Source organism: Anser brachyrhynchus, assembly GCF_964034855.1.
Source record: "Anser brachyrhynchus genome assembly, chromosome: 2".
Taxonomy (NCBI): Eukaryota; Metazoa; Chordata; class Aves; order Anseriformes; family Anatidae; genus Anser; species Anser brachyrhynchus.
Window position 1 is genome coordinate 83,411,981 of NC_137695.1, and position 27,500 is coordinate 83,439,480.

Consider the following 27,500-nt stretch of genomic DNA (forward strand, 5'->3'; position numbering starts at 1 on the left):
ATCTTTACATGAGTTTTTGCTATTAGATAAGTGCACTGTGTCTTAGACTTGAAGGAGTATTTTATTTCCCACTGATTCTTAGTATTTTATTGACTGAAGAATCACTTCATTGGAAAATACTGTAACTGATTTGACAAACTGAATGTGATTAGCATACAGTGTCTGGCAAGGCTCATGATTGCTAATGAGCTTGCTTTAGCATAAATTTACCAGCAGCCTTCTGTTTTACTGAGATGAGGCAGCCTGCTCCACTATTGAGTACTTAATGTGTTCAAAATAGCAGAAGCTAAGAAATTATGTGTACACTATGGTTTGCTGAGAATCTTTCTGTGAACTTGTATTGCATTTCAGGAGGTTCTTACAGCTTTGGAGAGCTTCAGTTGCTACCACCATATATGGCAGAGAGACAAGGAGGAAACCATTGATAAATTCATGATGGGAAACCCATTACTCTCTGAATTTGAATCTCAAATTCTGCATTTCAGAGACTTGGATCTGAAAATCAATTCTGAGCCTGAATACATCTGTGTGGGAGCTATTGCACTGTACACTGGTAAAGTTCAACTTTCCATTTCTCACAGTTTTCCACTTCTCACAGTTCTCCACTTCTCTCCAGAGGTACATGCTTTCTGACTCCTGTAGGAAGGAGAAATGTTTAGTTTTGGGTGAGTGAACTGTGTTAAAGATGTAAAGCAGAAACACGGAATGGCTGTTTGTTATTTTGGCTGTAAAACGCATGCAAAAAGTCCCACTAATAAGGGTATCTATGAGGCTTATCTGATGTTTCTTCCCCTGTCTGCATAAGTGAAATCTGAGAAAGCAAAATGGTTTGTTTCTTCATTAGGAAAGAGTATGAAACAAATGTCTTTTATTATATAGCAAAGCTTGGCTATTGAAACGTGATTTAGATGGGGTAGGTCTGATATTTAATAAATTGAAAAGACCATTGTGTGTGAGAGCTAAGCATGGAAAGAGACTCTATATAAAAAGGAAGAAACAGAAGTGAAATATGCACAGGAATGAACATGTGGCAGTAACAGGGTTGAAATTATATCCAGCTAAAATTTTATGTAGTGCTTGTAGTAGTATTGATTTTTGACTTCTCTGTTGAGAACAGTGAAGAACAAATTTGAACTGAATGCCAGAGCTTTAGGGAAATGGACTGAATTGCTGCAAAACTGGGCAGGAACTCAGCCAGACTTCAAATTTCTCTCTAAGTATTTGTCACTTGGTTCCACTGATGGTATAGATAAAACTCTTAACAATTAAATGACTGATGGAGAATTTGGTTTCATTAAATGTCAGATCTTTCTATTTTTTCAGCTTACATATGAGACTTTTACATTTCCTCCGCCCATGTGATTTTTTTTTGGGGGGGGAAAGCTTTAGACATAGAGGAGAATATTAATTAATTTATTATTGATTTGTAGGAAAGAAATGTGTGTAATGATGTATAAATGCGATGAAAAAAGTGTGCAGTTCAGCCTTATCTTTCCAATCTGAAAGGTATTTTGGGAAGGTTAGGAGGAAAATCTTGAATTGCAAGTAACCCTATAAACCACTTGATGGTATCAAAATGGTTTCATTTTTTCTGCACATGCATGTTTAGACTGAAAAAAAAAACAGAACTGGGAGTGAAGAGAATACATATTCAAACAAGATTAAAAGTACATCTTAAGATATCTAAAATATCTACATTTCTATTGTGTGTTCAATGTTTTTAGGTGATCTGAAGCTAGCACTGAGAGCAGAAACCAAAGCCTGGATGACTCTCCTAGGTTATCATTGTAATAAGAAGTACAGAACAGAGATGGAGACAATTTTCACTTTTATAGAGGAAACTGACAAGAAGTTAAATCGCCGCATTGAGGATCTGGATGATATAAGAACAGCCATGTCTGCATTAAAAGAGATCAGAGAACTACAGATCTCCATAGACTCTAAAGTCGGGCCTATTGAGGTAGTTAACAGGAATGTTGCATGTATGGGTAACGTTTCTACAGAGCAATTATTTTCTGGGTTAGAATTTAACAGTGCACTTTGATTTCATATGTATTAAATGTTGGGTGGCAGACCTGTTGTTGTTCCTGTAAACCTTTTTTTTAATAATACCGTAGTTTTGCAAAATGCGCAATTGTCTAGATGTTCAGAAGAATTTGTTTTGTAAGACACGTTCATGATTCCCAATTACCCATACTTTTATTGTCAGGGTTGTCTTATTTTGTTATTATTTTTTTTAATATTGAAAGTTAACACAGAATTCATATCTACAAAATATCAACAGATCTATTTTTCTATTTTGAAAATGCCAAAAGTGTATTTGCTGTCAGACAAATATCTCACACCTGTGTTTTCTCACCTAGTTTGAGCTGAGCTGAGGTAATTTATGAAATGCAGTATGTGCAAATAATGGAAATCAGCCCAGAGCCCTTCTGTATTTCACAGAAGAAATCTAAGAAGGAACAAAACACTCAGCCTTAGAAGCTGTGAGGGTCTCCCTAGTTCTGTGAAGGAGCAAACTAGTACTAGTAGTTTATGGTGAAAAGCAAAGCACATCCACAGCTGGAAACATCTGTGACATTTTTATAGGTACTGGAGTCTCTTAGGAGCTGACATTTTAGAAGTTTGTGGTAAGACCTGGCCTGGTTTGCTCTATGATGTGGAGCCTAGGCATGAGCCTTGGTAGCCAAGTATTCCTAAAACTCCGATTATAAAAGCAGGAGCGTGGAGTCCATAGGCACAAGGAGTCATGCTTCAGATTTTTGAAACAGGTTGATGAATTTTCCTCACAGTAGGGTGGCAGGCAGATAGTTATGTTTCCATTTCGATAATTTGCAAGGTGATCAAACCAGAAAATGGAAATAATTCTACTTTCTGAAAAAATTGACAGATTAAACTGTTAGGCCACAAAAATTTATTTCTACCTTACCCTATGCTAGTTCACAGTAAGTGAATTTCACCTACTATTTAGGTTGAAATACAGTAAGTTAATTTTATTTGTGTTTTTGTGAGACTTGGCTAAGGATTTTAGAATGTATAGTGTTAACAACACAGGGGTGGTACAAATGGAGATCATTGTTCCTGGAAAACAAAGGACCATTAAGTATATTTATAGTCATGAGAAGTCATAACAGAGAGAGACTTTTTACCAGGGCCTGTAGTAAACTTGTTGAGGCAAAAGGTGGTTTAGAGTAGGAACTGCCCCAGGACAAGGCAAAGGGTTTTAAATTGAAAGACCGTACATTTAGAGTGGGTATAAGGAAAAAAAAAGTCATGCTGAGGGCAGTGAGGTGATGGAACAAGTTGTCTGGTGGAGTCATGGATGCCACATCATTTGAAGTGTTCAAGGTTGGATTGGACAGGGCTTTGAGCAACCTGATCTACTGAAAGTTGTCCTTACCTATGGCACGGGAGTTGGAACTAGTTAATCTTTAATGGTCCCCCCTGACCGTTCTGTGATTCTATTGTAGAATAGTTTTAACTTTTGAAACAGCTTCTGCGTATTAGTTGTAACTTTTGAAATGGTTTCTTAATGCTTTGTTGTTGAAGACATGAAGTGAGGTTTCAGTGTCTGTATTGAACAGATGTTTGCTTGCTTTGCTAACTTGGAGACCTCTGGTTAGTTACTTTCTTATGGCTCACCTCCTAAAATATTCAGCTTGGGTCATACTGGATCTGAATAATATTCTTATTAAAATGAAACTAGAACCTGTAGACTTTAGCAGTACTTTTACTGGAAACAGTTTTTAGGGATACAGATGGCAATAGAGCAAATAATCTGTCAGAAAGCAGAATGCTATGTGAAAGGTTAGGAGTAAAGGAGAGCAAGCTATTTTTCGTTTTGATATTTCTTCTGGTTTGGCATTGGCTTGCCGGATTGTGCCAATTGCTATGTAAAAAGAACAAATTTTCTGTTATTTCTAGCAAGTCATTCTCATTCTTAAACATTTAAAATGTTAATATACATATATGTCTAAAATTAACATCTCTTAACATCTTTTGTTTATCTTGATCCAACCTTCTGACAGGAATCCTATGCTATGTTAAGCAAATATGATCTACTTGTGGCCAAGGAAGAGTCAGAGAAGGTGGATACTTTGCATTACACTTGGGAAAAATTGCTACTCCGAGCAAATGAAGTGCAGAATGAGCTCATTGCTTTGCAGCCAAAGTTCAGAGGAGAACTCATTAGCACTGTGAAGACTTTTACTGAAGACTGTGCTCAGTTCTATTCAGATTATGATCAGGTAGGAGTTTATGTTATATTGTGTTAGAGGAGTTTTTGAGGAGCTGTGGAAGCATGGAAAGATAGTGGAGTTGACTAAATAGTGGAATGTTTCTCTACTATCTGAAGAGTATGTTTATTCTTGTTAATGTGATATTTGAGTTTCAATGCAGGACAGGCTTTGGTTCTTTCTTTGTGTGTGACTGAAGTTTAATCTGGTAACCAGCTCTTAAAGAAAGGCTGGAGACACACAGAGTTCATGATACAGAGCTTGTTAGCACGTGCAAACATGAAGGTTGAGGTTAAAGAGGAATTATGTTAGAATATAAGAGTTTTCGGATCTTGAATGTAAGTAGAAATGACTTCAGCTCTTATATGCCTTCTCAGTAGAATATGAGTCAAGCTGAACTAGTCTTTTAACTAATACTTATTTTTTATTGATAAATGTGCAACTCTTGCCTACCTTTTCCAATATTAACAAAACTTCTGTACTAAAAAGAAAATGGCTTGTCTTTGTTCTCTTTTGAAAGTATTTTTTTGTTTTAGTAGGTAATTTTGTAGTCTCTCAGTTCAACTGCAACCTGATGTAAGGACGGAATCCTGCAACCACAAAAATGTTTGCGTTTCTAATCACTTTTTTTGGAAAATGCTGCTTAGAAATAATTTGTGGTTATTTGTGTTCTCTGAACTCACTCACTCTAAACTCTTTTTTTTTTTTTTTTTCCAGAATGGGCCAATGGTGGTTGGCTTAGAGCCTCATGAAGCCAGTGACAGGCTTACTATGTTTCAGGTACTATTCATTCTAAAATATTTCTTAATGCTTATTGCAAATAAACTAACAACTGAAGGCTTTGAGAATGAATCTAGGATAGCTGAACTAATTTTCATTGATATATAGGGTTACTGGTTGGGCAAAGTCTATTTTAACTTAATGATGAAAGATAAGATGGTATTTTTTCCAACATTTTCAAGGAATGTTGATTAAAATGGTAATTTTAGGAGCTGCATAAGAGAGGCTGCATAGGTAATGAGTAATAAGTAGATTCAGGTGTCTGGATCAGAACCTACTCTCAAGTTGAGTGTATTTGGCGATAGGCTGTTCTTGTGTTCATCAACGTGGCTTTTGCATGACTGCAATTTTACCCAATTCTTTTTGTTCTCCTTTTCTTACTTAAAAAAAAAAAAGTTTTAAAAGTTTCCATACAAACTGACTATTTCTACTGTTGAAATGTTTCTTTGTGCAGTGGTTAATTTCTTCTCCTGTAACGCTGTCTTCTAATTGTTTTCCTTTTCCCATTGTGTTATTTGTTTGGTTTTCTTATATGTTTCTTCAGTTATATAGCAGCTGTCAAGTAAATTTGTTGTTCTTTCTGCTGCTCAAACAGTAATAATCCTTACTTTGACCCTTCATTAAGAGAGTTGCACAGCTTACTTGAGGAGTTAAAATTTGCAGCATCCACCTCTCTTTGCTTTCCACATCATGCTCAACCTCTTTCAAATGCAAGCTTACCATGTACTGTTTATTCTGTCACCGTGCTACGTGGAATAAATGACCTCCCTGTCAACTTCTAAAGATGTGCCTCCAAATTCCAAACTCCTAAAAAGTTTTTTCACATGAAAATTTCAATCAAAACCTGTTGACAGTAAAGTGTTAGTATCTCCTGTACATCCTTTTAGCATTTACTAGATTTTAACCACTAATGCAGCTGTAAGCATAATGCCAGATGTATTTAAATGTATTACATGTAATTGCTTGCTTTCTCTCTAGAATCGATTTGATAATCTTTTTCGGAAATATATTGCTTATACTGGTGGGGAAGATCTTTTTGGTTTGCCTGTTACACAGTATCCTCAGCTACTTGAAATAAAGAAGGAACTGACTCTGTTACAGAAACTCTATAATCTATATAACAATGTCCTTGACACAGTCAGTGGCTACTATGATATTCTTTGGTCAGAATTAGACACTGGAAAAATTAATAGTGAACTTCTGGAGTTTCAGAACAGGTGAGAAACTTTCTGTGAAAAGAAGCCTAAAATACTTTTGTTACTTCTTAAATATGATTATAATTGGTTAGCATCATTAATTTTAATTGAAAAATATGTCCATTACCAATACATAATTTAAGGGAGCCAGTTTAGACTCTAAATGTTGAGGATTATTGCTGCTTAGAGAGTTTGGGTAGCTTCCTTCCTTCCTTCCTTCCTTTCTTTCCGTACATTAAAATTGCTATTTATTTTCTTCATGATTCAAATTTAACTTGTTTGTTTTAATATTATTAGTCATGATAGAGATTCACCCTATATATCAAAGGCAGGTTAGTGAATTGCTGAATATTTTTGCTACAAAATAGGATATATTACATGCATAGACTATGAACTTTTAATGAAATCAGGAATCAAATGATGTAAAGAATTAAATCTGCCTGTTCTGAGAAACACTGGTTTTGCTAGAGAATAGAGCAGTTCATCTCATAAGCCTCACCAAAAGATGAAATCAAGAATAAAGTGATTCAATTGTCTTTGAAGGTCACTTGGACAAAGTATATTGGAATTATGCAGCTACACTTCTTAGGGTGAGCCTGCAGGTGACCACCTACCAGTCAGTGAAATAGACTGGAAATATTTAGTCATATACAGAATCTTCAAAATACAGGGAACCTGAATTTGGAGGGTATGTAGTTTAATGTTAAAACTATATATGGTGGTTAAATGGGTAACAGAAAGAATATCTGAAACTGTGTGAGAAAACTTGGATTATTTTTATGTAGATGCCGTAAGCTTCCTCGTGGTGTAAAGCAATGGCAGGCCTTTTTTGACCTAAAGAAGACTATTGAGGACTTCTGTGAATGTTGTCCATTGCTTGAGCATATGTCAAATAAAGCAATGATGCCTCGGCACTGGAAGCGGATTACAGATCTCACTGAGCACAGCTTTGATGTGGAAAGTGAAACATTCAAACTGAGGAATATTATGGAAGCTCCACTACTCAGATATAAAGAGGAAATAGAGGTATTGTGAAATGGATGCGTGACAGTAAGCAATCTGCTCAGATAATATCTGAGTAACAGTAGTAAGAAGGAAAACAGTATTTCCAAAGAAAGAACAGAGAAATAGTCTGTCACTTCAGTTTTCTGTGTAAAATAATGATGCATGTATTGTGGTGTCAACTTTAATAAACCATGCCATGTGGCTCACGAGTTAATTTATGAGGATGCTTTGCAATATTAAAGTTATGAAAATAATCACTGTATTATTCTTGTAGTCTCCACAAACTTGACCATATTGTGATGTGGTACATGGATTATTAGCTATGGTGTTTTTATGTCTGTAAATCTTTCCAGTTGATAAATAATTGCTCATCAAACCAAATAGAGTTAAAGGAAATGCCAGTTAGATTTGGACACCAAAGACCTGAACAGTTGATAACTTGTTTTGACATCTTATTTATTTAAAAGGATATCTGCATAAGTGCTGTGAAGGAGAAAGACATTGAGCAGAAGTTAAAACAAGTGATAGCTGAATGGGACAACAAAACGTTTATCTTTGCAAACTTTAAAACCCGTGGGGAACTTCTTTTAAGAGGAGACAGCACATCAGAAACAATTGCTACCATGGAGGACAGCTTGATGATTCTTGGTTCTCTCATGAGTAACAGGTAACAAGAAAGGCACTGCGTATTTGTGTGAGTTATAAATATCAGCAAGAGGCTTTGTTTTATTGAAGAAATTTATCTTTCACAAAGGAGAAGGAAAGTAAACATCTAGATAAAAACTAAAAGCTTATTTGTCCTTGAGCTGTTCATGGGCTAGTTCTCATTGTCTGTTTTCCTGCATTAAGTTATTTTGAAATAATGTGTTCAGACTTCTGATTAATCAGCTGGATAGTTTCCATGGATGCAAGACAGTGGTGATAAACATAAAAGGGAACACTGCCTGGTTGTGGCAGGGGTCCTACTGGTATTATAGGCACTGCTACTCTGCCCTAGTGGTAGACCACTACCTCTTTTGCAGACTTTTGCTGAAGGTACTGAAAATCCAACTTAAGATGAACTCTGGTTTGTGTGGTTTTACATGTCAAAGCTCCTGGATAAAATAAGGAACACAGAACCTGATCATCAGGAAGATGTCCAGAAGCAAATGTTTGGTTGATAAGGACCTGGTCACTATGAGTTTTGCAGCTTTGAAGAGATTACGTAGTCCCTTTTTGAAACCACTTTACCTTAGAATGAAATTTAAATCTTACTCCCATTCATCTCCTGCTTATTCAGAGCTGTGCTACATACCATGTGCACAAAGGAGCAAGTTGGAGCTGATTTCTTTTTAGCCCCTAACTAACTGAATTGAGTAAGGTATGGGTTAGTATACTTTAACTTGACAAACATGCAAGTGGCAAAATTATTCCTCCTTATGTTAGAAGACTGAGCTGGCTTTCAAGAAACTTTTTTCCTGCCTGAAGTAAAGCAAGTATCTTTTTTAATTTTAGATACAACACACCATTCAAGACACAGATTCAAAAATGGGTGCACTATCTTTCCAACACAACAGATATCATTGAGAACTGGATGACTGTGCAGAACTTGTGGATTTACTTAGAAGCTGTGTTCGTTGGTGGTGACATAGCAAAGCAGCTTCCAAAGGTTTTCAGACCTGCCTTTTTCAGTTTGGTTTTCTAAATTTTAAGAAAAAAAATTAATTGTGATGTAACTGGTGCAGTAACATAAGCTTCATTGTTTTGGTGCTTAACAAAATTAGACTTGCTAAGACATATTTATCTAGTTATCATTTTATTTCTAGATTGTTAAATTATTAACCAATATTTGTGTAAGTTTTTTGCCTAGTGGTAGCCTAGCCTTGTTAAGTTAGCCTTGTAGTACTTACCAGTAGCCTAGTATTACCCGCAGTTTTGCTAGGAATACTTGTCTTAAATTTTTCTATATTGCTTTTGGAATTAGAAGTAATTCAATTTTTAGAAAAACTCTTCAAATTTGGATCATGCAATTCAAGCATAAGGCGTTTTCTGTGTTTTACTCTAAGAATGATTGGAAGAAAAAGTTGATAGCAGGCTTGGCAGTGAAGTATAAAATAAGCTGTATTATGTGAGCAGAAAGATTTGTGTTTTTCTAAACTGAAAAATCTTTGGGGTTGGACTCTGGTAATTACTTGTGAGAAGATTACTGGTGCCAATTCTGCTAGCAAGTTCCTTTTGCCTCTTCTCTCTTCCTTCCCCCATCCCTTCCTCTCCATCTTTACCCCCATGTTTTGACAGGAAGCAAAGCGTTTCTCTAACATTGATAAATCCTGGGTGAGGATCATGACCCGAGCTCATGAAACACCTAATGTTGTTCAGTGCTGCGTTGGAGATGAAATCATGGGACAGCTACTACCACATTTACTAGAACAGCTTGAAATCTGTCAGAAATCACTCACAGGGTAAGATTACCACAAGACCAGTCTCGGGCAGATAGTTGTGAATTGCTTAACTAGCTAAAAAGGAAGTACTGTCCCATGGACTTTGCAAAGATTGTGTGTTTATTTCTCTATGAATTCAGTTGAACTGAGCAAACAAGGTATCAGGATAGTGCAACACCTCCAAAGAAATTGCTAGTACCAAACTGGTAAGTATTTGATTTGTGACTAAGCTGTCACTATCTCTGCTGATACTGGAGCTGTTTCTGCCTGTTTTCAATACAGCAGGGAGTCTAGGTCTATATATTCTTTTCAGATCCTTCACATGTGTGGGAGAAATTCAGCATGAGGTGCCTAAGCAGCAAGTAACTGACCTAATAAAAAAACACTTCACTTTAATTTCATTTTAGTAGTATTTACATCATAGCTAACAATAAAAGCTTTCAATTAAATGATTTTTGATGCTGAAAGAGTAATCTTAAAGCAGGTACTTTACATGAAGGTACAATGAATAAGAATTATTGGAGGTACCAATGACATAAATTGCAATTTTTGCTATTTTTTTCTCACAATGGCATTGTGAGAAATATCACCTTTAAAGAGGAAAGGATGTATAAAGCAACCTAATTCACTTTCTGTCTACTTCCTCCCCAAAATATTTATAAATACAGGTATCTGGAAAAAAAACGCCTCCTATTTCCACGATTCTTCTTTGTGTCAGATCCTGCCCTCTTAGAAATTCTTGGCCAGGCATCAGACTCTCACACTATACAGGCACATCTGCTGAATGTCTTTGACAACATTAAAACTGTCAAGTTCCATGAAAAGGTATGTGTTGCCCAAATCTCAGAGTTATATTCTTTCAAATTGTTAAACAATTTGTGATACTTTTTAAATAGCAAGCAACCTGGGTGCATAGGGCATTTGGCTATTTTACCAAGCTCATCACTTACTATGATGCTGCATAGGCTCTCCTAATATAAGATTTAGTTTCATATCTTCATTTGCTTAATAGGAAAACTTTATATAGAATAGCAAAACAAACCAAAAATTGTCACCAGTGCTTAGGTTTCAGACAAAACACACCTAGGTACTGAACTGTATTCTGTGGCTTAATATAGGCTAGCTTCTTCTCAGATGAGCTTCAGATTCTTTTTGAGCATATTTGTATGTTTAGATTGCTTGAAAACATGCTATTTGAAGAACAAGTTTCTTACACCCTTTATGGAAAAAATATATCGTGACACAGATATTTTTTTCCTCTGTATGTATGCATGTCCTTAGACATTTGCTTCCTCCACATGCATGAAATTCCTTTCAATGACCATGTTTCTTAACTTCAGTGTTTCCATTATTTTTTATTTTAAGAAGACAACTTATGTTACGATATTAATGCACCACTAATGAGTGAAGGTTTCCTTTATTGTGACTGGAAAGCGTATGCTGTCATTGAAATTGAAGTAAAATTCAAGAGTTGACAGTGTTTTGGGGTTTGCCTTCATGTTCAGGTGGCAATGTTTTGTTTAAAGCCTTTCTTCATACTGAAAGCAATGGTTTTATTGTTTTCACATTTGCTTAATGGATTGGTATAAATTTTAGTGACCTTAAAAGGTTTAATGAAATGCTGGCAGGAAAATCAGGCAGTTACTGATCATAAATTGATCAGAAAATTGATGATAAATCTGTAAATCATAAATTGTTCTTGCCTTGCTTTTATTAGGTATATGATCGTATATTGTCTATTAGCTCACGAGAGGGTGAGACTATTGAGCTGAGTAGACCTGTAATGGCTGAAGGTAATGTGGAAGTTTGGCTGAATTCTCTGTTGAAGGAATCCCAGCTGTCACTGCATCATATTATTCGCCAGGCAGCTATGCATATCCAGGAAACTGGTTTCCAGCTGACTGAATTTCTTTCTACTTACCCAGCCCAGGTAAAATCATTGTTAAATTAATGAAAAATTGCTCACAGATAGGTTAGCACATTGGTGGGATTTTCTTGTCTTTGCAATTAAGATTGCAGCCAGTATTACAAATGCAAAACTGACATTTAAATTTATCTTAATTACTTCAGTCTTTTAAATTCCAATTTACATATCTGAAACCAAAAGATCAAAACTTAGCCTGAAGCTCTTGTTCAAAAAGATGCTGAATACAATAAATTAATGCAATAGAGTTAACACTATCCCTTTACACACTTAATACCTAACTACTGAAAGAAAAGTAGTAAAATTGTATGTTTGTTTATACATTCAGGAAAACACTGTATGTTGTCAAAGGCTTGGAGCTGTGGGTGACACTGGGGGAAAATTATTTTCTCTGTATGAGCTTCTTCACTTGTGATCAGGAATGTTCTTGGAAAGGAAATAAAAAGTTCATGAATTACTGAAGGAATATATTAAATTGAAGCATTAATTATTCTGATAACCGATTTGTTATTTATTATATCTCATGTAAATTATATTGAATGGTTGTGTCAGCAGTGTATCATAGGTGCTATCTATGAGACTGAAATGTGGACTTTACTAGATGCTTATGAATGGAGTTAGGACACAAAATAAATGCACAGGTTGAATGACCTCTATATGGAAGCATGAATAAATAATTTTATACAACTAGGCAGAATCATTTATTTATTTGTTTCTGTGAATGTACGTTTAAGGTGAAATAGAAAAGATGATGAAGCATACTCTTTCGTGTTTCATAAGGTTGGGTTGTTGGGTATCCAAATGATTTGGACACGAGACTCAGAAGAAGCTTTGACTAATGCCAGGTATGATAAAAAAATTATGCGAAAGACAAACCAGTTTTTCCTGGATCTTCTAAACATGCTGATAGATATGACAACAAAAGACCTTAACCCAGTCGAGCGAATTAAATATGAGACATTAATCACTGTTCACGTGCATCAGAGGGACATCTTTGATGGTCTGGTAAGTATTGAAAAATTTATTGAGATATGAGGCAGTAGTCATGTAAAACAATGTGAAAGAAGACAGTGTAGCTATGATGTATGAATGCCTGCATCTTAAGCCAAACAATTAATTTCAGGATTGTAATGACTGTGTGACTTTGAATATTACAGAAATGCTGGTGTTGCTTCAATACGTGTCATAGCTTCTCTTTAAGTAATTGTGTTGTTTGTCGGCTTCCCCCTCTCCCCCACAGCCATAGAAGAATTTTATAGTGCTTTGTGTTCGCCCATTTAAATCAGATGTGTCTGCTGTGTGATCAGTTAGGGACTTCTTTTTCCTCATCTACTACATGTGGCAAGTAATCATCCTTTCTATAGACTACTTTGGGAGTCTTGAAGAATAAATAAAATGAATATATAGTGTTATAGTACAGGAGAAAGCCTGACGTTTCTCGAAGCTGCCATCATCGCTGTTCTAGTTTCAATAGCATACCTAATTATTACTTAGAGGTTTGTTTATTCACTTCACACCTTCTTATGCAGCCACAGGATACCGAAGTTAGGAAAGTGAAAGCATTTACTCCTTAAACAATTGAAATTAAAAGCTAGCATGCCTTTTACCTTCAGGAAGATCTGGACTTAACTCTAATTATGCTGTCTGGGGAAAGGATTACTGAGTTTTAACCCATTGCGGATAGGCAGGCACCAGTGTAGGACCAGTTGTTTCTACTTAAAATCATCCTAGCAATCCTATGTGAAGTATCATTTCTAGATACAATTTAATGGGGCCTCTTTTTTGATAGGTGTTTTAATATTCAGTTGGTCAACTTTGAATTCTCCCAGCTCTGTTGTATTTCTTAACATGATATACTTTATTAAAAACAAAAAAATCATGAGTTTTGTGACACTATATAAATCAGAAAAAAAGGTATTTCAAGACAGTGTCACAGTGTGCAGATATTAGTTACGTTCCTTCTGTTCAGATGTGAAAATAAAATGATAGAGTTGAATAGTAGAAATAGGAATTTTAATCTTAACCAGATTTAATGACTTTTGTGTAAGGCCATGGACTGTACATTTGTACTTAGAATTTCCTTTCCCTTAGTGTGGTTCCAGGGACAGCAGCAACACTTAAGGATTTTTTTGTGGTAGAAACCAAAGTAAGGTCTCCACTGTTCTTGTGCTACTAGCTTACACTGTGCCTTTCATTGTGTTTGCAGTGCTGCCTTTACAGTACCGCTTAGATGAGTTAATATAAACACAGAAATAAATGTTAACCATGAATGCCACACTCTTTGTCCTTTTCCTCTTTTCTTAGTGTTGCAAGCATATCAAGAGCCCTACAGACTTCGAGTGGCTGAAACAGTGTAGATTTTATTTTAATGAAGACTCTGATAAAATGATGATTAATATCACTGATGTGGGTTTCACATACCAGAATGAATTCTTGGGCTGTACTGACAGGCTTGTCATAACTCCTCTTACAGACAGGTGACAAAGACTGATTTTATTTGTTTATTCTTTCTTGTTTATTCTTTCACCCCAAATCTAGGCATTTACAAGAGCAATTTAGTCATTCTTATTAGATGCAAAATAGATCTCTGCAGAGTTTGTCCTTCACAGTCATTATCAAAGTCAATACATTTACATGAAATACGTTAATATTTTTGTTTCTGTTCCATACAATATGGAATAACTTCCAACCGGCTTTATTTCTGCCACATGCTTTTATGTGGTGCTTTTATGCTTTTCTATGTTCCTTATGTATGGAAAGCATGGGATTATGATCTGTGTGCATACGATGCTAATATACTCGAGGATCAGGTACGTCCAACAGATAACAGTATGCAGAGAGAGAGAGAGAGAGGACAAAAATACATGTTTACAGGCAAGTAATGGTAACAGCTAAGGAAGAATAAACAGGGAAATCAATTTTATTCAGTTGCAATAAACTGGTATGTCTACCTACCTAACTGTAATAACACACAAAAAGATTTATAAATGAAATGACTAAATAAGTGACAAAATAAGGGATTTGAAAAAATAGATTTTTAAAACTATTTCATACAGCAAATTCTGCAGCTTCTCTTTAGATACAATTGACAGATGGTGTTCTACAGCATCACACACCAATCTCATTTATGAAAATGAGATACACTGATCAAGTTTTAAAGGTGGATAATATGTCAGAGGTATCTGTTCTTTATTCTTGTACTCCACAGTATGGTGTAGTTCAGAGCTACTTTAGCTAAAGCAATTTAGGAACTAAGCTAACCAAACTGGTTAGGCAGAGTAGCTGTAACTTTTTTCTTCCCTTGTGATCTTTCAGGTTGCTGGTTATTGAAGATTATCTGTTCTTCCACTTTTTATGTATGAAGAGACTAACGATAGTATTACTCGCATGAGAGGCTGAGTGAAGGGTTTTTCTTCTGGCTGATTTAAATTGTAATTAGAGGCATGTCATTTCAGTATTTTTCTTGTCTTCTTAAATATGTTCTTCCTCATGTGACACGTTTGAGTAAGAACCTCTGGCACAACATAGAAAACTGTGTACTTTGCCTGTTAAGTGATGATAACTTGTTGTCTTTTAGATGTTATATCACTTTGGCTCAAGCTTTAGGCATGAATATGGGTGGAGCACCTGTGGGACCTGCAGGAACTGGAAAAACTGAAACCATCAAAGATATGGGACGGTGTCTTGGTAAATATGTAGTGGTCTTCAACTGTTCAGACCAGATGGATTTCCGAGGACTTGGGAGGATATTCAAAGGTAAGATGTGGACTATATGAAAGTTACAAATGCTTAGAGAACACCTTTGTATGTCAAGATTAACACATAATCAGCAGCTGGTTCTCTGTCTTTTAACAAACACAAGTAATTAATATCTTGATATGAATGTAAAATACCATTGCAACACTCTCTCCAAGAAATAGAAGTGTCTAATAAGATTAGACAGTTTATGAAAGGGTATATAAATACCCTTAAAATAATCAAGGAGGACTGCCAGTGTATGTATGCGTGAAATTTATTACTGGACTGGTGGAATGTGTTGGATTTAGATTTCAGTATTTTGTCATTACAAATGTCAAAGTTCTTATCAGTTGAAAGAAATACATGAATAGCAGTAGATACGTTTAAAACAATTGGCGCAGCTCACTGAAGGTAGATACAAACAACATTATTTTAAGCATCAGAAATTGATTCCAACTGTGGTGACGGTGATTCCCACCCCCACCCCCAAATAGCTGTGGAAGAATGGAATTGTGGCACAGAGTGACCTCTAGCTTCCTTCTGAGTGAAATTGTCTTTTACTGTTCATTTTATTATGTGAAATAAGCTACTGACATGACATCATATTTTCATAGACTTATTGCAGGGATTTTCTTGGAGGTAGGGAGGAACAGGAAAAATGTTGAAGATACTGATAAAAGGAGCAGAAATTTAATGTTGTTGTGTCAGAGAATCATAGAATCATAGAATCATAGAATCATAGAATATCCTGAGTTGGAAGGGACCCTTAAGGATCATCAAGTCCAACTCTTGATACCGCACAGGTCTACCCAAAAGTTCAGACCATGTGACTAAGTGCACAGTCCAATCTCTTCTTAAATTCAGACAGGCTCGGTGCAGTGACCACTTCCCTGGGGAGCCTGTTCCAGTGTGCAACCACCCTCTCTGTGAAGAACCCCCTCCTGATGTCAAGCCTAAATTTCCCCTGCCTCAGCTTAACCCCGTTCCCGCGGGTCCTGTCACTGGTGTTAATGGAGAAAAGGTCTCCTGCCTCTCGACACCCCCTTACAAGGAAGTTGTAGACTGTGATGAGGTCTCCCCTCAGCCTCCTCTTCTCCAGGCTGAACAGGCCCAGTGACCTCAGCCGTTCCTCGTACGTCTTCCCCTCCAGGCCTTTCACCATCTTCGTAGCCCTCCTCTGTACACTCTCCAACAGTTTCATGTCCTTTTTATACTGTGGTGCCCAGAACTGCACACAGTACTCGAGAACATAGAAAGGCTTGAAGACTTCAGAAACTTTGTACATTCTTGACTTACAAAGAATCAAACTATTATCCTTGTTCGTTACTAAGCCCTCCAAAGGACTTTTTTTTTTTTTCCTAAGGCAGATGAATTTGATTATTTTGTCTTATGAATTATACCAAAAAAGGATTAACAACATAATGGTGAGATGTTTAGTTGCTCTTCTCTTTGAAGGTCTTGCTCAGTCTGGCTCCTGGGGCTGCTTTGATGAATTCAATCGTATTGATTTACCAGTACTATCAGTAGCTGCACAGCAAATTGCAATTGTGTTGACATGTAAGAAGGAACATAAAAAAAGCTTTATTTTTACTGATGGAGATAATGTGGAAATGAACCCTGAATTTGGCATCTTTCTTACTATGGTGGGTATTCAGTAGGTTTCTGATATGCCTGTGATGATTGTACGATAATTGCTTCTAACCTGATATGTTAAATGTATTTGCTAACTCTGATGTCACTCAGTTCTTTGAATTCACTGACAATTTGAGATGTGAGCATTGCTAACAAAGACAGTTTACTGGGTCTTTTTCATTGACGGTAGTTAGAAGTAATCAGTCAAAACTGGACCTGTAAGACAAATGAAATATAGATTTGAAGAGTTCAGGTGTCACATCTTTCATACCTCATATATGAGAGGCTAAAATGCTATAAAGATATGGTGATAAATTTAGCTGATAATTCATTTTTTACGTGGGATATAAAGCCAAAAAGCTACTTTTGTCAAATTAGACTATATGCTCCTTTGCTGATTCTTTGGTTTCTGCAAGGTGGTCAACATCAGAACTTGTTCTCTCCAGAATCCAGGATATGCTGGACGGCAAGAACTTCCTGAAAACTTGAAGATCAACTTCCGTTCAGTGGCCATGATGGTTCCTGATCGTCAAATTATAATTCGTGTCAAGTTGGCTAGCTGTGGTTTTATTGCTAATGTTGTATTGGCAAGGAAGTTCTTTACACTGTACAAGCTGTGTGAAGAACAACTTTCAAAACAGGTGATAATTTTCATTTGTGGAAAAATTATCTTAAGGAAAGACTATAAATGGTGACACAAATTATTAGTATTAATTTGTACATTTTCCTATTATATCATATTATTTCAGTTCTCTTCCCCTTCCTACCGTGGGAGTGAATGAATGTCTGTGTGGTTCTCAGGGGGAACCACAACAGATGTTAGGAGACATTTGTACCACATGTACCACTTCTCATACCTTGAATGATAAATTTGAATTGTTTCATCCCCATAAACTAGGGAAATTTTTTCCCAAACTTTGTATATATTTTAGGTGCATTATGATTTTGGCTTGCGGAATATATTGTCGGTTCTACGCACATTGGGAGCAGCAAAAAGAGCAAATCCCACAGATACTGAGTCTACCATAGTCATGCGTGTGCTGAGAGACATGAACCTGTCTAAACTGGTAAGATCTGAGGACCTAGTAAATTAATTAAACTATACTTTGGAGCCAACTGTTTTTGGGCTCACAGTTTAAATCTGTTAAGGTGATCACTAGCAGACTGGATGTGGCCTTTACCTCTAATTCTAGCTTGGAAATCTTGCATTCACTGGATGACTTGATTTGTTCAGATTTTTTTTTTTAACTTATTTCCACTGCTACCTACAGAAAGAAATGACCAAATAGAACTCTGTGTAATAGCCTATTTGGAAGTTTGGGCCTAAAGCTTTCTGCTTATTGTATTTAGTCACTGTTTTAAAAAGTTACTTATACTAATGAGTACTACCTCAACAGACTTAAATAGTTAACAAAACCTCTTCTGATGTGATACTTCATCTCCTTTATTATCTTTTATAGACCTTAGACAAAAAAAAATCTATCTGTATAAATGGTATTACTAAAATCTACTTTATTAAATTCAACTGGTATATTAGTGGTTTATTTTCAATAACTTCATTATTGGAAGCATAACATGATCTCCTTCTGCTCTGTCCTGCTAGTGTGTTTAGCACTTAAAGGGTTACCATGGATTGTTCCTTAGGTTTTTAAATATTTCTTTAGCCCATGATAATTAAAGGTTGTCTTCTGAGATGCTAGAATAAATGGAAATAAAAAAGATATTTTTTTTCTCTCCTGATTTTCCCTAGATTGATGAAGATGAACCCTTATTCCTAAGTCTAATTGAAGATCTGTTTCCAGATATACACCTTGATAAAGTACAGTATCCTGAATTGGAAGCTGCTATTGACAAACAGGTAACGTTTCTCTTGATATGTGCTGTTGTGGCATAACTAGTATGATGAGGTGTCTGTAGAAATTACTGGTGCTGAATCTACCCAGCTGGTAAGATTAAGCTTTTCCATAAATCTTTATCATTGGCATATTAATATTAGTCTTATCATTAGGGATGTCACTGAATTGTTGTGGTGTCCTGTGGTATTCTTGTGAATCATTTGTGGTGATCGGTTTGAAAAGCATATGTATGTACATTTGCCTTATGTGAATTAGGATTTAATAGCTGTATAAAGTCTAATCAACAGAACATGTGCTTGAGGAAAGATTTTGCTAAAATGACATTTCCTCTATTTCAGTTTCCATTAGATCTTTTGGAACACTGTGATAGGGCTGACTTAATAACATCAGTGGGATTTACAAAGTTAATGAAGTATGAACACTTAAATGATCAGTTTTATTAAACTTTCCTCCAGAATTTCAATAATTCCTCAAATAATTATCTAATAGTTAAACAGAGAAATAAAAAGCTCAAAAAAAAAAACTCAAGAAGAAAAAACAGCATGAAAAAACACATTTCTGAAGAATTTGAGTAAATGACTTCTCATTTACTTATATTTAATATGATTAGTTATAAATAAATAGGTCTGTTTATGGGTTTCTTAGCAAGGAAGAGTTGAATCATCAGCTAATGTCTATAAAGCTGTTTTACTTTCTGTAGTTTATACAGTTGATTTTAAAAAAAGGACTCTTAATTAGTTTCCATTAGGAGAAACTATATGAAACCTGAATCTTATGCTTTAAACTGGCATTTCCTAGTAAATTAAAAAGAGGTGATAATAACATGGTCTTCATAGCTCTACTGTTGGTAAACTATGAGGCCAGACATAGAAAGTATCAACTCCATTTAACAACAAACTGTATTGGGTTTACGTGGCAATTGTGTTTACATGGTAGCAGGTGGGCTGCAGGTGTGGCCTCTGCAGAGCCCAGCAGCTGCCCCATGTCAGATCAGAGCCAGCTCCTGCCGGCTCCAAAAGGGACCTGCTGCTGGCCAGAGCTGAGACAGGGAGTGATGGTGGTTGGACCTCTGGGAGAGCAGATTGAAAAAATGGAAAACAAACAAACAAACTAAAAACAAACAAACACCACTGCTGTACAGCAGCAGCTGGGAGAAAGGAGTGACAACCAGCCCTGCAGACCCCAAGGTAAGTGCAGAAGGAGGTACACACCCATGTTGGAGCAGTTCTTGAAGAGCTGCTGCCTGTGGGCAGCCCACACAGGATCAGTTCGGGAAGGACGGCATCCTGTGGGAGGGACCCCACAGGGAGCAGGGGCAGAGAGGGACTGTGAAGGAGTGGCGGAGACAAAGTGCCAGGGACTGGCTACAGCCCCCAATCCCCGTTCCCCTGTGCTGCTTGGGGAAAGTAGCTAGGAGAGGGTGGATGGGGGGGAAGGTGTTTTTAGCTTGCTTTTTAGTTTTTTGATGTTCTAGTCCACTAGTGATAGGCAATAAATTATATTAATTTCCCTATGCTGAGTCTGTTTTGCCCATGATAATTGGTGGGTGATCTCCCTGTCCTTATCTTGGCCCTTGAGCCCTTTCCATCGTATTTTCTCCTCCTGTTTTTTTTTTTTCTTTTTTTTTTTGAGGAGTGGGAGTGAGAGAGCAGTTGTGGTGGAGTTCAGCTGCATAGCAGGGTAAAACCACCACACAAACCATTAAGACTCCTACCACTTGCTTGCAGATATGCTATATTGTCAGCCCATACTTAAGCAGCGGTGGAAACTTGAAGAGCTGTGATCAACTTATGTAGAGCAAAAGTAATTAAAAATCAGATCTGGGGATCTCCCAATGCAATTTAGTGACAGCGTTGAATGACAGTTTAGTGACAGTGTTGAAATTTTTGGTAGTTTATTTTGGGCATTTGCTTAATGTTGTCAGTCTGTATTTCTCATTCTACTAAAACTTAATATCTAGAGAAACCCAAAGTGGTCAGCCAAATTTTGTTCGTCTTGGATGAGGATCAATCCATTTATTGAATGGAGCTCTTAGTTGCGTTTTCAAAGCTGTAATGATTCAGTACAATGAAAACAGCTAGGTTAGGACAGAGTCAAATTTAAGAGGACTGTCTTTATTAGGAAAGGGAGGCAGAAGCTGTTGTGAAAAGATCATCAAGAAGAAACCATCATTACCTGAATGAAAGTGTTTTCCTGTGTTTATGTGTTGTGGTGGATTGACCCTGGCTGGCAGCTATGCCCCCACACAGTCGCTTGCACACTTTCCCCTAGTGGTATGGGGGAGGGATTTGTATGGACAAAAATGAGGAAAACTAAGCTCGTGGGTTGAGATAAAGTCATTTTGTAAGTGAAGAATAAAAAAAAGAAGAAAGAAGTGATGCAAGAGCAGTCACTTACCACCAGCAGACCAATGCCCAGCTGGTCTCCAAGCAAAGCTACTTCAGAGAAACTTCCCTCCAAGTTTTATTGCTGAGCATGATGTCGTATGGTAACAAATATCCCTTTGCTGTGTTGGGGTCAGCTGTCACAGCTGTGTCCTCTCCCAGCCTCTTGCCCACTCTCTGCCTATGCACTGGCATGGCATTGTGAGAAATGGAGAAGGCCTTGTTGCAGTGCAAGTGCTGTTCAGTAATAGCCAAAACACTGGTGTGTTTTGGTCATAAATCTAAACCACAGCAACATATGTTCTGCTACGAAGCAAATTAACTCCATCCCAACCAGATCCAGTATGTGTAACAGCTGTTAACAGAGGTTCTTTTCAGAACATATAGAGTCTGTTTGTGAACATGCTTCTCTTTAATATGAGGGATATCTAGTCTATAAGACTATTGCAGAAACCACGTGTATTAGAAATCATTAAGAAAATACCAGTGCCCATTAGGACTTGATTAGGCTGAAGGAATAACTGAAGTGACCTTCTTGTTTTATGTGAAGATGGAAATCAGTTCAGATATGTTCTCTGGGTGCATCATTACCTTGTGGATATTTTACTGGATACATGTGGACTCTGGAAAGAAGCTAAAAAGCTGTATTCAGTACCTTAAAGGCAGCTTGATAGGTTTGTTGTTAGCTTCAAGAGCTGTTAAGATGTAAATGATAGCAGAATTTTGTCGTGTTTCCATGAAAATGGTGCATGTGATGTCTTCACTGTGCTTTGCAAACTCCATTGCTTCAGCAGTTGTGTTCTTGATGGTGCTGAAGAGTTGGTGGCAGCTTACACTTCATGGTTGCAGTTCATGAATGCATCCTGTGCAGCCTTCTTTTCTTGGCTTCCTTGCAGAGTGGGGTAAATAAGTTGAGCTGGCATGAGTAATACAGCATGTATTAGTGCAGGCCTAAGCACTGGCAGTTTTAAAGTGATGTGATTTAATATATGATGAGAAAAGCACTGTCTCAAAAATATATATAAACATAAATACACACATGGACACATATGTACTGTGGCAGTCCTCTGGTTTCAGAGCTTAGTTGATTTCTGACAGGAGATTTCATGGGGTCATGATGGCAGGAACGTTAGCCTGAAAGCCTTAGTGAACTTACTGGTATAAAAGAATCATATGATATTCGATTTTGAAACAGCATGTCTTTTCTCAGAAGGGTAACATGAAGAAGTTACTCCAAGATCTCTGCACACTGATGAATATTTTACAAAATGATTTGCAGAAGAACTTGAGGCTATTGTAGGCATTTAAGGAACTTTATAATTAGAAACATGCCATAATAATAACAATAATAAAATCTTTCTGACTGGCAAGTGAGACATTTCGTAGCTATGAAAGACATTGCTAGGAAGAGTGTTTCTAAAATTCTTGTCTTTTTGTTAAAATGATACATTAACCCTAAAAAAGAGTTAGAAAAAATGGTTTATCTTAGCTTATTGCTCTGAAGACATATTGGAACACCAAAAAACTCTGCTTTTTCCAAATAGTTTGTCATATACACAAAACCTTTAAAAAGATTGTAGTCTTCTATTGAATAAAGATTTTTAAAATACCAAAGTATCATGTGCACTAAAATGGTGGTAATCTGGATTTCTGTTGCTATCTATAGGTAGAGAATGCTGGACTTGTTTGTCATCCTCCTTGGAAGCTGAAAGTTATCCAGCTTTTTGAAACTCAGAGAGTAAGACATGGATTAATGACATTAGGGCCTAGTGGTGCAGGAAAAACTACTTGCATCCACACTTTGATGAAAGCCATGACAGGTATGTGAGCATTTATATTATAAAATGTTACAAAATTCTGCTTTGTTTCTTCAAAGGAAGACTCAGTTACTTCACTGTGAGGATAACTTACTGGAAAAATCAGTTTCAATGTGTTGTGATACTAAAAATTATCATGGTAACATCTTTTAAAAACTTAAAAATACCTGACATTCAAATTCATATAATATATACGTCCTGTTTTCCATATATCAGAAATTTTTATTCTAGAAACATTGAGAAAGAGGAGAAAGAGGAGTACTGTCAGGGTAGGCAGCTGGAAAAAGTGTTTAAAGCATCTTACTTGTTCAGCTGAGGTAATGCTGACAGCTTTCCCTTACCATAAGTAGTTAGGCCTTTTCCTTTTTGAACACAATTCACAAGACAGGGTCTTTATCTGCAGCATATAATTACTACCTCTATCATTTTGTGCTGCTAGGAAATTTTCCAAGTAAGCACACAGTCTCACTATAGTGGTGAATGTGTATTAAACCATCCACATGGGTGTAATGATGTTGAATTTGTTGAAGTTCTCTGACTTTTGAAAAGAAATACCAAAACTAACTGATGATCTGCCTGCATAGATTGTGGACAGCCACATCGTGAAATGAGAATGAATCCTAAAGCTATAACTGCACCACAGATGTTTGGACGTCTTGATGTGGCAACCAATGATTGGACAGATGGAATATTTTCAACGCTCTGGAGAAAAACTTTAAGAGCCAAGAAAGGTATACCAAAGAAAACCCTTCCTCCAAAACAAAACAAGCTGCAGGTCTCTCTAAAGCACAGTAGCTGATTTTTTTTTTTTTTTGAATATAGCTGTAAGAACTTCTGTTAATTGTATTTAAAAAGTCTCTGGTCTAAATGCTTTGTGTTGAAACTGTGTAGTGTAGCAAATACTGTTTTGCTTATCCCTCTCTTTGAAATGATAGGCTTTTGCTTGAAAGAAAGCGGAAAGTCAGAATCTACTTCTACAGCACTGCTATAATATAAAATTTTGGTGCTGTCAGGATTTCTACCAGGTCTCAAACTGCCGTAATAGGAGGGTGTGAATCTCCTTAAGTTGTATCATATCTGCCAGGCCTGCACATGCCACAGTCCCTCTGAAATGGTGCTAGATAATTCCATATAGGCAACCAATTTCTGCCTGACATATACAGAATAATTCTGGAATATTCTTAGTCTGCTATATTGATTAAAGGAGGGGCCTTGGTGGTTTGGTGCTAGATAGATTCTTCCTTGTTTTGTCTGAATGTTAGTATATGACCTTATAATTAGGCCATTTGGACTAAAAAGGAAAAAAAAGGTGTAAAGAGAAAATGCAAACATTTGTTGTTCAATTAAAAAAAAAAAGCATTAGTCTTTAAGGATACAGATTCATTAAAATAGGAAAAATAACTTTTGGATTTAATTTTATTGGATTTGTTTCAAATTTGGAAATGTAGTACCCTGGGGAATGTAGCATTTCATTAATTGTTGGTTCTGATTTTTCCCTCAGCATGAAATATTAAGTTAGCATACTCACATGACTTTCTCAGTCAGATTCACCATTTGCAATGCTCCTGTAATGACTCTTTATGAAGACCATCTCATGCCTGAGAAGCCTGTACTGTAGCTATGAAAAACCTCTAAATATAAAGGTGTTTGGCTAAGAAGTGAGTTTTCTTATCCTGAACCTTCTTGGTTCATGCCTAGCAACACAGCACCTAGATAGTAAAGACTCTCTCTGAAGGCAGATGAGAGTGGGACTCTTTCTGACTACAGATCTCTCTGGCAGTGCACAGCAGGGCTAGCATCCTAAGGGATGGGGAGCTGGAAGCCAAGGGGACTGCCAGGGCAAGGGCCTTGCCAGCTGGGGCTGGTTGCCCAGTGCTTAACTGAGGCGAGCAGCACAGACCTAGACCCTCCCAGGAAACGCAAACATGCATTAATATACATTTGTGGTACTAAGTGGAAAGAGCTGTAAAAGCTTCCAAAGGAGCTGGATCAAGTTTATAAGCAGGGGAATCAAAAACAAGAATCTTTTCTTAATGGTCCTTTTTTATGTATGAAAGTGAGCACGCTATTTGAGAAAGTGGTTTTTCAAGTGTTCCTTTCATTTAATCTCACTACATTTACACTAACATTTTGGAAACGGATGAATGGTGGTTTTAAATAGTTCTGCAGTTTCTATCTTTATATTGCTTTATGTAAGTTGAAGTAAACCTAATTTATTATTGAATTGAAGACTGGAATCGTAAAACTGTGTTTCAGACTATTACAAACTGATGACATATGCTTATGACACTTTATATACTGAGTAACGGATAATTATTATGATAAGGTGACAAACAAGTACTTAATTGAAAGTGAGTAATGGAAATGGTAATTGTATTTAAAGCTGAGATTGTAGCTGTGTGCATGAATTCAGAATTAGTTGAAAATATGTTTGAAGAGAGAAGAAACTGGTCCTTGAAAGAAACTAAAACTTCTTTCATAGGCATTTTTGTCTTTTATTTTGGACTGTAGGTGACCACATCTGGATAGTTCTTGATGGTCCAGTTGATGCTATTTGGATTGAGAACCTTAATTCTGTCCTGGATGATAACAGAACTCTAACACTTGCAAATGGAGATCGTATACCTATGGCACCAAATTGTAAAATAGTCTTTGAGCCTCATAATATTGATAATGCTTCCCCGGCAACAGTTTCAAGGAATGGGATGGTATTCATGAGCTCTTCAGTTCTCAACTGGAGTCCTATCCTGGAGGTACAGTAGCTAAGTGATTATATTTGTTTATATATTGAAAGTTCTATTGGTTGTATTCAGCACTTTACTATTGCTACTTTAGGACCTAATTTTGTGACTCTAGCTTTGAAATAGCCTTTATGCTGTATAAATATATAGGTGAGTATTTAATACGGCAGAGTTTATGGTAGATTGCACAAAGTATGTTTTTTCAGGAACATAGTAAACATACTACACTTAAAAAAAAATAGCAACCCTCATATATTTCACATTTGGATAAATCTGTAATTCAAGGTAATTTATGCAATTGAAGAACAGCTCAGTTGTCAAAACACTGACTTTTTAGCAGTTTCTGCTGCAGCTTCAGAGCAACGAAGAAGAAGGAGCAAACAGGCTGATTCGGAAATCTAGCAATCCTCAAGAAATCCTCAAATTTCTTATCTTTTTAACTCATAAAGCCTCTTATGCTTGTAAGTCTTATTTGCTTGCTTTAACTGGATTCCTTGTCCATAAATTTCTGATTTGTCTGGCAATCAAGGAAAAGTTGATATGCCTCAGGACATGGTCTCTGGTACTGACTGGATCAGCTGTTAGTGTATGAGTGATTTCAGTAGAGACAGAAATCAAGAGAGAGACAGTATGCACCTGTCCAAATCCTGAGCAGAAGACAGTGCCTGGAGTCAGTGGAGCCCCCGGGGGAGGTGTGTCCTGGGCATGGAACTAGCAGGTGAAGGAGTTGGGGGAAGAGGTGAGAAGACTCGTGTGCCCTCAGGGAAGACAAATCGGAGATCAGCAGGGTCTTTGCAGAGATACTGCAGCATCATTTAACGGAAAGAAAGAGAGTCTGTAAGAGACTGAATTCAAAGGTTTGGTGAAGAGAAACTCCCAAGATTAGGAAGCCTGGAAACTTGCGACTGACAACAGAAGGGAGGCTGCTTTTCCACCTGCAGATCTAAAATGGTAGAAGAGGCATAATGCCTTGAGAACAGGTGAGGAGAAACAAGACCCATGTGGGGAGGCATCAGAACTGGTTTAGCTTTAACCAATGAAGAGGAAAAGGAGTGTGATTGTCATCAGAGACTCCCCTCTGTGTTGGAGATGCCCTTCTGTTGTGACTCAGCAATGGAGGTTTGGTGCTTGTGAGGGACTAAGTTTTGTAGCAGACAGACTGCTAAGGCTTTCATGTCCTCAGACTCCTTACCTTTGTTGCTCATCCACAAGGGTGCAATGAAACTTATAGGGACAATGCTGAGGTTGTCAAAAGTGACTGCAGAGCTGTTGGGGATGACGACGAAGGGCAAGGGGACCCAGGTGATGTTATTGATCCCACTATTCGGCATGAAAGGCTCAGGTAGAAGTGTACGCATCCAACAGGTCAATACCTAAGTGTGTGTCAAGTGTCACAGGCAGAGGCTCGATTTCTATGACCAGGGGACTTTGAGGAACAAAGACTGCTGAACAGGGACAAAATTCTTCTCATCAAGTTAGGCAACACTGATGAGGGGATGAAGTAGATACTCAACACGTTTGCAGACTGCTTCTTCAGAGGGACCTGAACAGACCAGAGAAACTGGCTGACGGGTACTGGCTTGTGATGTTCAATGAAAGAAAATGCAAGGTATATGGAATAAGCCCATGAAGCAACACAGGCTGCAGGCTGACTGGTTAGGAAGTAGGTCTTCAGAAAAGGAGCTGAAGGGTACTGGTAGATGAACTGTGTGCCTTTGTAGCAAAGAAGACCAATTGCATCCTGCACTGTACATCTACTAAGAAGCGTGGCC

The 27,500-nt window shown here is 37.1% G+C and overlaps 1 protein-coding gene across 12 annotated transcripts in view; it reads left to right on the plus strand.

Moving 5' to 3' along the window:
• Nucleotides 1-27,500, plus strand: part of DNAH5 (dynein axonemal heavy chain 5) — a 152,279-nt gene that overhangs the window by 55,032 nt on the left and 69,747 nt on the right. For all 12 annotated transcript variants that reach the window (XR_013946316.1, XR_013946317.1, XR_013946318.1 and 9 more), the window contains 21 exons: nucleotides 352-553; nucleotides 1,725-1,960; nucleotides 4,029-4,247; nucleotides 4,953-5,015; nucleotides 5,994-6,232; nucleotides 6,997-7,237; nucleotides 7,684-7,883; nucleotides 8,711-8,864; nucleotides 9,494-9,657; nucleotides 10,305-10,461; nucleotides 11,354-11,566; nucleotides 12,341-12,565; nucleotides 13,865-14,037; nucleotides 15,138-15,316; nucleotides 16,754-16,941; nucleotides 17,377-17,571; nucleotides 17,863-17,997; nucleotides 18,681-18,788; nucleotides 22,837-22,990; nucleotides 23,572-23,718; nucleotides 25,499-25,740. Coding sequence is in view for 8 of the 12 variants with exons in the window: in XM_080579301.1 (XP_080435427.1) it covers nucleotides 352-553; nucleotides 1,725-1,960; nucleotides 4,029-4,247; nucleotides 4,953-5,015; nucleotides 5,994-6,232; nucleotides 6,997-7,237; nucleotides 7,684-7,883; nucleotides 8,711-8,864; nucleotides 9,494-9,657; nucleotides 10,305-10,461; nucleotides 11,354-11,566; nucleotides 12,341-12,565; nucleotides 13,865-14,037; nucleotides 15,138-15,316; nucleotides 16,754-16,941; nucleotides 17,377-17,571; nucleotides 17,863-17,997; nucleotides 18,681-18,788; nucleotides 22,837-22,990; nucleotides 23,572-23,718; nucleotides 25,499-25,740 (3,834 nt within the window). In the remaining 4 variants the exon portion in view is untranslated. The remainder of the gene's footprint in view (nucleotides 1-351; nucleotides 554-1,724; nucleotides 1,961-4,028; nucleotides 4,248-4,952; nucleotides 5,016-5,993; nucleotides 6,233-6,996; nucleotides 7,238-7,683; nucleotides 7,884-8,710; nucleotides 8,865-9,493; nucleotides 9,658-10,304; nucleotides 10,462-11,353; nucleotides 11,567-12,340; nucleotides 12,566-13,864; nucleotides 14,038-15,137; nucleotides 15,317-16,753; nucleotides 16,942-17,376; nucleotides 17,572-17,862; nucleotides 17,998-18,680; nucleotides 18,789-22,836; nucleotides 22,991-23,571; nucleotides 23,719-25,498; nucleotides 25,741-27,500) is intronic.